Source organism: Nansenia antarctica (genome assembly GCF_963989245.1).
Source record: "Nansenia antarctica genome assembly, chromosome: 2".
Classification (NCBI taxonomy): domain Eukaryota; kingdom Metazoa; phylum Chordata; class Actinopteri; order Argentiniformes; family Microstomatidae; genus Nansenia; species Nansenia antarctica.
In genome coordinates, this window is record NC_137675.1 from 23,420,760 (window position 1) to 23,436,204 (window position 15,445).

At 48.9% G+C, this 15,445-nt stretch overlaps 1 protein-coding gene across 1 annotated transcript in view; it reads right to left on the minus strand.

The window, feature by feature from the left end:
- Nucleotides 1-11,545: 11,545 nt before the first annotated feature.
- The window catches only part of palm3 (paralemmin 3), a 30,820-nt gene continuing 26,920 nt past the window's right edge, over nucleotides 11,546-15,445 (minus strand). The window contains exons 7-8 of the mRNA XM_080523766.1: nucleotides 14,604-14,651; nucleotides 11,546-13,818 (exon numbers count right to left, since the gene is read on the minus strand). Coding sequence (XP_080379892.1) covers nucleotides 12,614-13,818; nucleotides 14,604-14,651 — 1,253 coding nt within the window. The 3' untranslated portion in view covers nucleotides 11,546-12,613. The remainder of the gene's footprint in view (nucleotides 13,819-14,603; nucleotides 14,652-15,445) is intronic.

Below are 15,445 nucleotides of genomic sequence, written 5' to 3' on the forward strand. Positions count from 1 at the left end.
AGGGAGAGAGAGAGAAGAGAGAGAAGAGAGAGGAAGAGAGAGTGAGAGAGAGAAGAGAGAGGGAGAGAGAGAAGAGAGAGGGAGAGAGAGAGAAGAGAGAGGGAGAGAGGGAGAGAGAGAAGAGAGAGGGAGAGAGAGAAGAGAGAGGGAGAGAGAGAAGAGAGAGGGAGAGAGAGAGGAAGAGAGAGTGAGAGAGAGAGAAGAGAGAGGGAGAGAGAGAGAAGAGAGAGGGAGAGAGAGAAGAGAGAGGGAGAGAGAGAGAAGAGAGAGGGAGAGAGAGAAGAGAGAGGGAGAGAGAGAAGAGAGAAAGTGATGAGGTTATTGACACTTTGCGGTTTCATTGCCTCAGCAGGGTGCTTCAATGACTTGAGCATGACCGACAATAAATATTGAATTGGCTATAACAATAAAGCTTCAATTTAAATGAAAGAGAGAGAGAAAGAGAGAGAGATGGAGAATCAGAAACAGAAACAGATATGGAACGGGAGAGGAAATTATAGTTGCACAATGATCTATAAAACTACTGTGGTCCTGCATTTCTCAGGCCCTGACGTCCTTTGATGACAGACCTTTGTCCGACAGACCTTTGTCACATGGTTGCTGCTGACCAAGCCCTTTCTGGCAGGTACTGTGCTGAATACTTCCAACACAATGTACACACTAGATCCTGTTTGCCTTCAAGATTAAAGACTCAGAGTAATAACAGAGAATGGTGATCATTTTGTCCGCAGAGAGCTTCTCACATTAATCACATCGCTTAGAATACATTTATGTGAGTTGCCATCTGGACTGTTCTGTGTTGATTAGCATATTATATCTATTAGCTAATTACGCATTGTTTATATTTATGTTACAGACCCTTCGCTGTTAACAATATATTAATCAGTACAACCACAGGAATCAGCCTTTATTTATTTTAATATACAGATACAGGACTCTGTTTTGAATAAATCTTTTGAAGCACTGGCTTTTTGCTGACACAATAAAAGGTCAAAATGTGAGCCAGACATTTCCGTTTTTTATCGTCTTTTCCTCACTTTTGTTCCAGCTATTAATTCAACCAACTAGCTTACAGTCACACTTCAGTTGAAGTACTATATATTCAGCATGCTGGCTAAGCTGTGGGCTTTGAGGTAGAAAAAATGCTGAAACAAAGAATTGTTGTATTGGCTGTTTTAGGATGTACTGTTGACCACAAAGTAATTGCCAATAATATGGTCACTGGGCTATTTCATAGTGTTTTCATCATCTTCACACAAATACACACACACACACACACACACACACACACACACACACACACACTCACCTGTTGGTGTTGCTGAGGCTGCCCGTGATGGGGTGATAGGCAGGTCTAAAGTGACCAGTCCATTCAGTGGTGGCGGAAGTGGAGAAGTGGGTCTCTGCACCGCTCTGTTGACTGGCCTCCCCCCTCCTCCCCCTCCTCCCCCTCCCCCTCCCCCTGCCCCCGTCCCCCCGTAGAGACTGGTTCTCTGCTTGCGCAGCTCCCTCTCTCTCTCCCTGGCCTGCCGGATGTCCAGCCCCACCTTGTCCTGAGAGGCACCTTGTCCTGAACGCAGCTTGAAGAAGGGGTTCTCCTTGGGCACAGCCTCCTCCTCTTCTTCTTCCTTCTCCTCCTCCTCTTCCTCCTTTTCTATCCTCCCTCCATCCCTCCCAGGCTCCCTATCCTCTGTGCTTAGCGCAGTGTATGAAGCAGACACAGATCCAGAGTCTACCATTATGAGGGGCTCTGTGAGCAGGCCCGCACTCATGGTGTGCCTCAAGGTCTTGGTGGGGTGAAATGCCGGGGTAGGAAGGACTAGGTGGTTCTCCAGGATGATGATCTGGCCCCCGGTTCCCTCTGAGAGACCTGGGCCCCGGGCGGGGGTGTCGGGGAAGCCTCCATCCCCGGCAGCAAATGGGTTAGAGCTCTGGTTCTGGTTGAGCATCTCCAGGCTATGGCTCCTCTCCACGAAGGAGCCTCCGGCATCGGACACAGCAGAGGACTCATCCCCTAGGGTGGAGAGACCCACGGTGGAGAGGTCACTGACCGAGACCCAGGAAGGTGCCTTGCTGTTGGGGGAAAGAAACAAGGACGGCTCCCTGGGCTCCTGGAAGGCTTCGAACAGCTGCTTCCTCTCTTTAAGCTGACGTACCGTACCTTTATCATAGAAGCCCGGGACTTTCCCTAGCTGGACCAGAACCTGCTCTCTCTGGGTTTCCATGTTGATCTCCTTTTGCATCTTCTTCCCAGCAAACCTCCTGTCCTTCCCTTCTTGGCTCTTGTCCACGGAGGGCAGCGTCTGGGACAGGATGGACTTCCTCAAAGGGATTTCCACGTATTCCTGGGTGGAGGATTTCTGCTGGAGCCCCCTGGCTTTCCTCAGACTGTGCTCACGCTGCACCGCCCGACGGATCTCCCTCTCGATGGGGGTTTCATTGGCCGGTGGTGGGGTGGGCAGGGAGGGGTCAGGGGTGGCGGTGTGGAGGTCTAAGGTGCTGCCGGGGGAGAAGTCTGCTGATACTCCGCTGTCGCTCTGGCTGTCATCGAAGGAGTCCCCCTCCATCCTGGAGACTCTACTCGCTTTCGAGTTCAAACGAGTTTGGTTTGCCTTTCTTTCTTTCTCTTCCTCCTTTTTTACTCCCTTTGATCTTTCCACTCCTCGGTCTCTCTGTTTCTTTTCCTCTGCCTCGCCTGAGTCAAGTGTGCTCACTTTCTGCCCCTTCTCTCCACCCGTTTGCCTGCCTCCTGCTCCCTCCCTGTTTCCCTCCGCCCTTCTCTCCCTTTCTCTCACCACAACACAACCAGAGCCTAGGGAACCTGCTTCACCCTGATTGGCTGGCTCCTTGGCGACTGTCGCCGGGGGTGGAGATCCCCTGAACACCTGTTGTGCTGCAGCTTCCTGGCTGCTTCGTTCCAGGGCAGTCTGGCTCTGGAGCAGCTGCCCCCCCTGTTGGTTGACAGGTGTAGCCTCAGGCTGGACCACATCAGCTGGTTGATTATTAGAGGAGCTTCTGGAGGGCGTGGGTGGCTTGTTGCTGCTGCTGTCCAGTCTCACCCACTGTCTCCTGGCTGAGATGATGTCCAGAGGCTTGGAGTCAACACTATGGTCATCTGCCTCTCCCTCGCAGGCAAAAGGCTCGGTGAATATGTAATCTGAACTGTCCCTTTCAAGTTGAGAATGGGCGTCTATGCTAATTTCAGCCTCCCCTGGACTATTGTCTGTGGTACACTCTGACAACCCTTGCTCAGGTTTACTATTAGCTAGACTCTCTGTACTAGACTCTAACTGTGCAGCCATTTCTCCTGTGCGTCTAGCCTCATCTACCTCCATTTCATCTGATGACTCATCTTCTTTGTCTAGCTCTTCAATGTCAGCCAGGTGTGACGGTGACGGCCACTGCTGACTATCCTGGCTATCCTGGCTGTCGGATGATGACAGGTACCCATATATGACGTCTACTTCACAGTCATTGTCCTCGCCCTCTGGGGCAAGCTGGCTCTCTGTTTCAGCGGCCCCCTCTGCTGGTGAGGCCAGTTCACTACAAGGAAGAAGGGATGGTAAACTATCCTCCAGCCCACTCAGAGGTTCATCTATGAATCTGAGTGCTTGTTCTAACGAAATGGCCGGATTCACCATGTTTTGAGGCGCCTTCGGATTGATCTTGGAGACCTCTTCGGCCATGTTGTTACTTGAGTCCTTAAAGTTCTCAGGGGGAGTCAATGGAGCCTCAATGGATGATTCTGGTGCCTCCAAGACCAGGTCTTCTGGCTCCGCCCTGGGGGCCTCTTTGACCGGGAGAGCAGTGACCGTGGTGGCGTCCACAGTGGTGTCCGCTTCACCCACCACCCAGGCCTCACTGCCCCACTCCTCCAGAGAATCAGCTGAGCGCTGCCGGTTGGCCATGGGCACTGTTGCCATGGTGAGACGACGAGTCCTGGTTGGCTCTGTTGACCTGGAACAGCCTGGGACAGTCTGAAACAGTCTGGAACAGTGTGGAACGTTCCGCCAGTCAGTCTGGGAGAGAGAGGGTGAAGAGGAAGAAATAATAATTAGCGGACTTGGACAAACAAAACATGGACAGCCATTTTGCAGATAGAATGATTATTTATTTACCATTGGACTGAATGAAGGCATTTGTTAAGACATTGACTGTTAGGTGGAATCATGGAAATGCAAAACATACTGTCATATTGTCTCCATACATGTTTTGTGTTGTAGGCTACAGTATGTGATTTTTTGTTTGTTCCTGCAAACTGGCTGGATACAAAAACATCTTGCCTAAATTCATTCAATTGTCTGAGAGTGTGAAGTTTGTCAACAAACAGTCAATGACTGCCAGGAAAACATATGAGCTGCTGTTGAATTGTTGGCCTGAGATGAATGTCTATGGCCTTGTTATCTTTGTCTTTGGCTGTAAAGTAAAGCCCAATTTATACTTAAGAGCTACACACACAATATTGTCCTCCACTCTTCAATGCAACACATAAAGTTTTCTGCTGAGTGAGCCTGTCTTTAATCAGCTTATCGTCCTTAGAGCAGCTCAATGAGGCTCTCTCGCTCTCTCTCGCACGCACACACACACACACACACACACACACACACACACACACACACACACACTGCAGCTGCAGGAACAATGGGAAAGTCGTCTGGGCACACTGACCACAGGGCAGCCCAATCTCACTTCACTTCTTCGATGTGTCTATCTGTCTTGGTGTCTCACTCCTCCTCCTCATCCCTCTCTCTCTCTCTCTCTCTCTCTCTCTCTCTCTCTCTCTCTCTGTCACAACCCTTTAACAGCCTACTGTAATTTACCCTTCAAAACACTTTCACAGTGGTCTAATCTTCTTTTCTTCTGTTGCTGAAGGCTCACCTCTCTCCTTCCAATCATCCCCTCTTCACAACCACTATTACATTCTCTCCACCCACTGTAGCCACGGAACCTCTCTGCCACCCTTTCTCTCTATATCACTTTCTCTCAATTATCGCTTTACTCATGCTCTCTGTCTCTGTCTCTGTCTCTCTCTCTCTCTCTCTCTCTCTCTCTCTCTCTCTCTCTCTCTCTCTCTCTCTCTCTGTGTCTGTCTCTCTCTCTCCGTCTCTCACTCTTTTTCTCCCCCCTCCTCTCTATCTCTCTCTTCCTCACCCCTTCCCGTCTCTCTACCCCCCCCCCCCCCGCCCTTCCCTCCCTCTGCCTGGTTGCTCAGGAGAGGGGAACATTTCCAGCGACCTGCCAGAGCCCCATTCCCCCCTCCCTGTCCCCCTGCCAGAGCCCCGTTCCCCCCTCCCTGTACCCCTGCCAAGCCAGGCCATTCAGAGCGCCCCGAGATGCTGGCACGCGCTGTGAGGAATCATTAACAGAGGAATGTGGTGGAACACACACACACACACACGGACGGACGCGCACGCACGCACGCACACGTACACACAACACACACACACACACGGACGGACTCGCATGCATGCACAACACACACACGCACACGCACACGCACACACACACACACAAACACACACACACACACACACACACACACACACACACACACTGTGGAGGTGAACAACAGGAGGGGATCATACAGTGGTGTACTACACCCTGACCTCCCTAATAAGGATTGCACAGATCATAGAATACAGCGGCCATCCCACCCCTCCTCACACCATCGGCCCTGTGGAGTGGACATGATGACTGGATGATGTCGGCATTTAGCCGACGCCGTATTCCAAAGTGACTTACAATCAATACATTTGACTAAGGAAGTGAATCATCAATTGACCAGTTCTAGCAGGAAGAGTAACCTAGCTCAGGCCAGGGGCCACTGGCAATCTTCGTGAAAACGTTGTATTTATTTATTTTTTATAGACACTGGGGAGACAGTAGAACTAGGGGGGCACTGAATAGACAGTACAAGGGGGGCAGTAGAAGTCTTAGGAGGCACAGTATTGGGGAAAAGCAGGAGTCTCAGGAGACGCAGTGCTGGGGGGTGGTAATGTCTCAGGAGGAGCAGTTAATTCTGCCATGTAGGCAGAATGTGGCTAGAATGTGGGTGGAGTATAGCCGGAACAGTTTATGACCACCCACAATTCAATGCAGTCGTATACAAACATCTAGATAGCGATGTCGTATTGTGTTGGGATGTAAACATGTCTCTCTATTCCACCTCGCAGTAAATTGTGTCTGTTGTAATGATCACGACATTATTCTATCTACAAACGTAATAATCGCAATCGTATCTGAATGCTGTCCATGGGCCCACGGGCGCAGAGAATAGATTTCGGATACTGTCCCGCCTTTCCTTCAGCGTGTGTGGAAGGGAACAGTGAGATTGACTCACATTTGATTCACATCGAGTTAGAATTGAGTCAACACGAAACCAACCTCATATTGATAGCGGTGCACGAGGACACTCCCTCCCTTTGTAGCTACTAGGCATTGTGAAAGTAATACAACGTAGGACAGTTATCCATATTTGAGATCTACTCTGTAAACTGAACTCCCCCCCACCCCTGTTGTACAATGGTTTAGACCTGACCACATATTGACCATGTACATTCCTACAGTACACTTGATACGTTTCAAATAGACATAATGTGTAACTTGGGTGTTCTCCACTTGAGAAGAAAGTGCATTTGGCTGTGAAAGAGGAGAAAGGAGAAGGAGGGGAAAGTAAACCTTTAACCATGACAAAAAGCTCAGTCTGAAAGCCTGTGAAAATCACTATTTAATCATACATAGGCCTGCACCTTAGCACACCGTGGTATCTTCAGTTTACAGGCTCTGCAAAGCTGAGAGCTTGTCCTGCCTCAGTGTCTGCATGCAATTGTACGCAACATGGTTCTAGAATGTTTCTGCAGTGGGTTCTAGTGGGAGCTCAGAATCAGAATCTCCTGTATTACATCTTACTGTACAAGTACACCAGAGTCAAATTCTTTGGCTTTGGTTCCTCAACATTGACATTGCAGCAATCAGATACAAAAAAACACAATAATAATAATAATAATAATAATAATAGTGATGGTTTTACAGTGGCTTTGATCGTGCAAAGATGCTGTGCAAAGTACGATGATATGAAATGCAATATAATACAATACAGTACGGTAGTAAATTAGTCCAATGGTAACCAAATAATCCAGTAGTGTGCAGTAGTTGTAATATGTAATATGTTCATTTTTGTAGTGTGCATGGGATTGGTTAGGGGGTGGTAGGGGTTCTTAAAAAAAGGGTTCTTTCACAGGCACAACAGGGGCGGCTGTTGCTCAGGAGGTATAGCCGGCGTCTAATGATCGCAAGGTAGGTGGTTCGAAGTGTCCTTGGGCAAGACACTGAACCCGAAATTGCGGGCTCAATGAGCGGGCTGGCGCCTTGCATGGTAGATTGCCGCCATTGGTGTGTGAAAGTGTGTGTGAATGGATGAATGAGAGGCCATTGTGAAGCACTTTGGAATAAGGCGCTATATAAGTGCAGTCCACTTTACCAGCTGAAAAACCTTTTCGGAAGCCTTGTTTGTGCAGCGTACAATCATTTAGCTGCCATTACCACTTGTATAAACACATACTGTACTGTATAATATATCTATATATCTATATATACACACACACACACACACATACATAGTACCAGTCAAAAGTTTGGACACACTTTCCCATTCAAGTGTGTCCAAAGTTTTGACTGTTTCCCTAATGAGGCAAACTTCCAGCGACCCCCTTATGTAACAGTCTGCCCTTAGTTAATCTGCATCTTTTGCAACTACACTTACCCAGTAGGAAGCTCTATGGTAATCTATGGAAAATCCTTTTGGTGTTCTTTTAGGCTCTACTGTGAAATATGATAGATATTTACAGTACCAGTCAAAAGTTTGGACACACTTCCCCATTCAATTGAATGCAGATGAACAGGGTAGACTGTTGCATAATAGGGTCACTGGGAGTTTGGCTCATTAGGGACAACGGGGCCCTTTATCAAAGCAGATTCATGAAATCAATGGGCATCATTAAAATTCTCTCTCTAGACGGTATTGTGAAACAACATCCTCTCCTCTGATAGAGATGCCAAATTTTCATTTGTACATCTAAGAGCATTATGTTGTCCAAACAGTACTGTTAGATAAAGGCCATTATATAAATGCCAGTGAATTAAACATGAAGAATATGCAGTGGCCTTTGTCCCATGAATCTGTGAAGTGTGAATAAATGACAAAGGCCATTATAATAGCTCCTCCAGTACTGTTAGTGCAACACACACTCTGTATATCACATGGTCAACTACTGTGACATAATTCCAAAGGATTATCCTCAACGGCAATGCCTGATACGATTATGACACATCATTGACATATCCACAGCGATGCGATTCCAAGAAAAGACATCATCTTTTTTTTTTAGGAACACAGATTATAGAGTTAACTTAAACTAAATAGAGTAATGCACAATATGAACAAATAATAAAAATAAAAAACTCACCTGTTGAGGGTCTGTGATGGTTAACCCACAGGATCCTACTGTACTTCCAATCGTACTGTAGATCGTAACGGTTTTGGACCACCTTACTCTTGCCTCTGTGTTCAACAAGTCCTAGAGGGAACTCATGTGTAGTGATGGAAGTCAAGCCTAGAGTAGGAACACATACCATCTACTGCAGTTGGGCCAGTAGGCTTCTGGAAACCTCTCTACCTCTCCTTGTCTTGTCTGTACTCATACCCACATCTACACACTTGCTGGAGCGCACGCCCACATTAACACACACACTCACACACACTCACACACACTCTCACTCTCTCTCTCTCTCTCTCTCACACACACACACACACACACACACACACACACACAGACATGTAAGTAGTGCACCGTTCTGCCATATGTAATCTAATAATTAGTGATACGTGAATTAATGTATTGGCAAATACATTAATGTGGTTATGTGGAATTAATCCAAATTAGTAAACCAAACTTTTCCTGCTTTGAGTTTGGGATTCAGAGCCGCCGCCCGAATGACATTCCAACATTCCTGGAGTATTCCAGTGTCTCAATGAATTAGCTGAGGCTCTTAAACATGAATTGTACTCAAGGGAATGTCCCACACACACACACACACACACACACACACACACACGCATGCCTTTGAGATGAAACTCATAGAATTTATTGAATAGCCAGAAATGACAGAATGATACAATATTGCGCAACAAGCACGCTTGCGTTGGAAAAAAGTAGCCACAAGCAAATACAATGCAAAGAGACACACCTCTCTACAGAGCCACTCTCCCCCTATCTCAGTCCAAGCCCATACAAAACCACAACCATCAATACCGACAGTATGGCTGCTCATACTAAGCATCTTGTTTCTACATTTTTACATTTACATTTTTGGCATTTAGCAGATGCCTTAATCAAAAGCGACTTACAACAAATACATTTGACTAAGTAAGTGAATCGTCTATCCACCAGTCTTAGTGGTGAAAAGTAATCTAATCTTAAAAAAAACAAAACATGTATATGACACAGGAGAAACAGTACAGGGGGTAGTAGATGTCTCAGGAGAAATAGTACAGGGGGGTAGTAGATGTCTCAGGAGAAACAGTACAGGGGGGTAGTAGATGTCTCAGGAGAAACAGTACAGGGGTGTAGTAGATGTCTCAGGAGAAACAGTGCAGGGGTGTAGTATGTGTCTCAGGAGAAACAGTACAGGGGGGTAGTAGATGTCTCAGGAGAAACAGTACAGGGGGGTAGTAGATGTCTCAGGAAAACTGTACAGGGGGGTAGTAGATGTCTCAGGAGACACAGTACAGGGGGGTAGTAGATGTCTCAGGAGGAACAGTACAGGGGGGTAGTAGATGTCTCAGGAGGAACAGTACAGGGGGGTAGTAGATGTCTCAGGAGAAACAGTACAGGGGGGTAGTAGATGTCTCAGGAGAAACAGTACAGGGGGGTAGTAGATGTCTCAGGAGAAACAGTACAGGGGGGTAGTAGATGTCTCAGGAGAAACAGTACAGGGGGTTAGTAGATGTCTCAGGAGGAACAGTACAGGGAGGTAGTAGATGTCTCAGGAGGAACAGTACAGGGGGGTAGTAGATGTCTCAGGAGGAACAGTACAGGGGGGTAGTAGATGTCTCAGGAGGGTCAGGGTCAGGCTTTCTCCCCCTCCCTTCCCACGGAGGGTCCTGTGGAGGCCTGGTCAGGACAGAGGGCCTTCTCAGAGTCCATCACCACCGGCTCGGGCAGCCCCATACACCGCAGCTGTGCCTTGTACTCCTCCATCCCCTCCGCCCCCACCTCCCTCCCCCTGCTCAGCAGGTACAGGTCCCTGGACGCCCTCCGGCTGGAGCTCACGTCCCACCTCACGACCAGGCAGTCCGGGCACGACGTCGGCAGGAAGGACCCCGTCAGGTTGAAGCGGCCGCCCGCCTCGAACTCGAACGACAGCGCGCCGTCGGCCACGGAGACGTTGTAGGGCAGGTACTGGCAGCGGTCGCCGAACCGGTTGGCTTGGACGTAGGAGACGGAGGCCGCGGTCGTGTTGTCGTTGTCGCGGGTCTGGGGGGTGGCCGGGGGGTCACCGGGGGTGAACTCCATGGTGATGCTGTCCCGGGTCCTGAGGGCCTCCAGGGAGGCAGAGTGGTCCAGGCTGCCGGCGACCAGCGCCCACGTCCCCCAGAGCTGCTCTGGAGCGACGGGCCGGAGGAGGTCCTCGCAGACCAGAGGAGCTGATTGGCTCACGGCGAGGAGACAGAGGAGAGCGGTGGCACAGAGAAGGAACATGTCTATATGGAGTGTGTCTACTGTATATCTGGCTTCAACAATATCTTCAGTGTGTGTGTGTATGCGTCGCTGCCGATGTGCGTATGCACCGCTGAAGTATCTGGTGTGTGTGAAACTGGCGCTGGTATGGAGGGGTCCGATCTTATACCCGTGGTGTCTGTTGATATTGCCTAATGTGCATCAGTATCAGAACCAGAAAATTCCACAGATGCAACAGAATGTCCCCTTTCTGCATGGAACATTCCATGATTGCAAAATATAGGTAAAACAGAGCTTTGGGTACTTATCGTGTTGGGTGTTGTTTATTTAACTGAGGCTGTTTTCCTCTGTTGTTTTCAGGCCAGTTCCTAAATACTTTTATTTACCTTAATGATTACATCATTTTCATCTTCCTACCTATTCTATATAGGCTACTCATCAACAATTGTGTTTACTCAAGTTCCCACTCCACTGTAAGAATCTTGCTGCAGGTGGACTGTATAATGCATCAGAAAACACTATGTTCTGGTCTGGTGCCAGCGTATGAATGGGGGATGTGGAAGTACAGAATGTGAAAGTAAAGTTACACCAAAATAAACAGATGTGTGTTTGACTTTACGTCACAGACTAGTCAGTGTGTACACTATCTTGGGCTGTAGCAACACTGTAGGGTCTCACAGAGCTTAATGTTTACAAAGCAATGAATGGACGTCAGATAATATTTCACAGATCACAGTTTAATCATTAAACCATATTCCTTGTTTCAAAAACTAACAAAAACATACATTCTATACAATACATCCCGCCCACTCCCAATTCATGGTGGCTATATACATACATATACACAGCAATCTCAAAAGAGCTGTGTAACTATATATTCTTAAAAATAAAATAAAAAGAGTGATGGTAGCTATCTCCCAATAATGTTAATCATAAAACTTTTAGACCAACATTACAAAATGATACGCCTTGAGTTGGACCAAAAAAACCCTGACCTAAAAATACGACACAAAGACCTACAATATTCATTCTCATAAAATAATGAATCTCTCCACTTTTGACTTGAATAACACATTACCTCTTGTCAACTGCTCGCACACCCATGTCAAATCAAGAGGATTTTATTTATAAAACGGAGCTAGTCTCACTCTCAAAACACCGCTTGGTTATCTAGCCGTCATAAACGAGAGCTCATTAACATTCATTCCAGTTTCAGGCAGGCACTGTCAGGAGTAAAGTGGATGAACAACCAGGGGAGGTTGGTGGAGGTAGAAATCGTAGAAACCCATGTATTACAATGGGCTCATTGTAATGAACGGAATGGAATGACTGTCCTACGATTTCTACCTCCGCCAACCTCCCCTGGTATTCTACTTCCACTGACGAACACACAGATTACAAGAGTTCCCAGGCCACACCAGGCCTGCATCTTTGGTCTCTCGTTCTCAGAAACAGCACACTAGTAATACGACAGTAACATAGTGTGGGCAGGTTCCCTGCTCCTGGTTAGGGGTTAATGGGGCAGTACTCTGGGGATAAGGAACTCCGCAAGGCACTTCAAACACTACGCCACTACGCTTTCCTCATTCACAGTGTTAAGAGGGCAGTCACTGAATGTACGTGAGAGAGACAGAGAGAGAGAGAGAGAGAGAGAGAAAGCTTGGATGAGAACAGGAGTGATAGAAAGAGAGAAGGGGTGGGGGAGCGGGGTGGGAAGAAAGAGAGAGAGAGGAAGTAGAGGGAACAAGAGAGAGAGGAGAGAGAACGTGAGAAAAAGAGAGAGAGAGGAAGGAGAGGGAACGAGAGAAAACGAGAGAGAGAGAGAGGAAGGAGAGAGAGAGAGAGAGAGAGAGAGAGAGAGAGAGAGAGAGAGATCACATGACAGAGCAGCACTGGCAGGACTTCTGTTTGGGTTCCCCCTGGGCCCTGGCAGGGAGGAGTGTCTCTTGGGCGGCGGCGGCTGGATCGGCCCGGGCAGAGGTGTTGGTGGGGGGGGCTTTAGAGACGGCCAGCAGGGGCTCCCGCTCCTTCGCTGCCTGGCTCGCTGAGTTCTCCCCTGGCTCTGTCCGCGGCTCCGCCAGGGACACCTCCTGGAACTGCCCGGGGGGGAGGGCGGCTACGGCTTCGGCCGCCGCCGAGGCCTCCTCTTCTCCCCCCTTCTTCCCCTGGACCCCCTCCCCCTCTGGCTGCTGAGCAGCCTCTCCTTCCGTGTCGGGCCTGGGGCAGAGCGAGGGCGGGGCCTCGGAGTAGACGGGGACGGCCGCCACGGCGCCGTCTAGCACCGCCTCGGCAGGGGACTGCACGTCAGGGGTGGGGGGCGCTTCCTCTACCGGCTGGGCCTCTCCCTTGATCTCTCCGTCTCCGTCTCCGTCGGTCTCTCCGTCCCCCTTGATCTCTGCATCTCCCTTGCTCTCTCCATCTACGTCTCCTTCTTTGGCCTCTATCTTTCCTTCTCCTCCTCCCTCCTCCCCGTCTCCCGTTTCTGTGCCGGCCTCTGCACTTACAGCCACTGTCCCCTCTCCCTTCTCCTCTCCCTTCTCCTCTCCCTTCTCCTCTCCCTTCTCCTCTCCCTTCTCCTCTCCCTTCTCCTCTCCCTTCTCTAGTTCGGCAGAAGCTTCCGGAGAGGCCTCAGGTGTGGCTGCCTCGGTCTCTCCAGCTTCCTCTGTGGACTCTGAGCTCGGTGGTTGCGGTGTCCCCGACTCTCCCTCCGCGGCCGGGGGTGAAAGGTCATCCTCTGTGCCCTGGGCGTCCGGAGCCTCGTCTCCCTCGTCCGTGATGATCACCCGTTCCGCTCGCATGACGACCGCCCCCTCCTCCTCCTCCTCTTCCTCCGGACCGCCCTCGCCGTTGGGAACCTGTCCAGGCTCCGCCTCCTGGAACCCCAGGAACGTCATGGTGACGGCGCCGTCGAGGTCCCCCGTCGGACCGTTGGTGCTGGGCCGCTCGTCCTCCCCCACGGCATTGTGGGTAGCAGCAGCAGCCTCACCTTCGCCCTCGCCGCTGCCGTTGGTGAGGACCGCGGCTTCCTCTAACAGCGGAGCGAGGTCCGCCACCACACCGGCCTCCGCTGCTCCTAGAGCTATGACATCAGAGACAGATGACAGTTAGGAGACTAGAATAGCGACGGCCCAACATCGGGGCAAAAAACGAATAAATCACAGTTAAGCGAGCCGTTCGTGCAGCAGATGTATATCAGCTTAACGGCGTTGCCCACCTAGGGACTTAGGGGCGTCGTAGCAGCCTATCAACGAGGAGACGGAAATCTAAACGCTAGAAGCATGACCGCTGGTAAGGATTCATATCAGTTTCTACCATGGTCTAGCAAGCACAGCTAGAACAGCCCAGAAAAAGCAAGGAGATGGGGAAATGGAGAGTTGAAACCTGGGAGGAAGAGAGGGGGGGGAAAAGGGAAGAGAGAAAGCTGCTAGAGTAGAACAGGAAGAAACAAGTCCCTAGTCTTGACCTCAGGTGGATGATGGCGATGGTGAAGTGACCAGACCCATCATGCCACAGGGGTCTCTCTGACCTCTGACCCCAAACTCTAACCAGCCATGACCACGTCCTCTGACTTGCCTTGCGTGGCCCTTACGACCCTCAGATCACCTAACTTATGCATGCGCCTCCCTCATTAGCATAAATGTATATGCACTGATCTAATTATCATGCATGAATATTCACTGAAGCATGTACAGTATGAAGTTTCACTGACACTTGGATATCTCCTCTCCATCCTTCCTTTCAAATGCTAATGATTTCCCTTAAGTATAGTGCTGCTGCTGCGTGTGCAGTGCATATAGACAAGTGTCTCGAAGCTAAAAGAGCTACATCGAGTTGATTCAGTGAAAAGTGAGTTTAACCCTTTACCTGACGCTGCATCCTGTCCGTTCTCCCGGATCACTTCTTGGACGGCCTCTGTTAGAGAATAAATAGTTAGTTAATGTCAACATGAGAGGAATGTAGATTAAGCATAGGTTTATACGTATAGGGGCGGCGTCTAGCCTAGAGGTTAGAGAGGCCGGCCAGCAATCGGAAGGTTGTTGGTTCGATCCCCACCTCAGGAGGCAGCCAGATGTGAGCTGGGGGGGGTCATTTATAAAACTTTGTATAGAACTAGCGTATAGAAGTATAGAACTAGCGTAAAAAGGTTGCGTACGTACACAAGCAAGGACGTTACGCACAAGATTCCGATTTATAACACAGTGACAGACGCACGTCCCACGCCTTTTTCCCTTTGTGATTTATAATCAACTCTAAATTTTGCGCACGTGAACGAGCGTCTTGTAACGCCCTTAGGTGCCTATAAATGGTCAGTGAAACCCTCCAAATGAATATGAATCTATACTGACGGCGTGACGACAATGACCTGATAACAGACTAAAACCTGATGACAATATGAAACTGGTAGCTTGTACTCGTATCTGCCCGACTGAGGCATCGAAAACGGGCAGATACGAGTCCGTTTAAATCAGTTTAAATGTAATTAGTCCTACTGTTCACTTTATTATTTATGAGAATAAATGTTGTGACTTTAATAATTACAGATCCAATTAAATATGATTCTGATTAAACTGTACAACATATTTGAGGGGTTATTTTGCTAAAACAAATCTCTGTTTGTATTTATTATCCTAAATCATGTTTTTTTGGGGGGGGGTTGATTAGATTAAATTCAACTTTATTGTCATTGAGTACAAGTCCTAAGATAA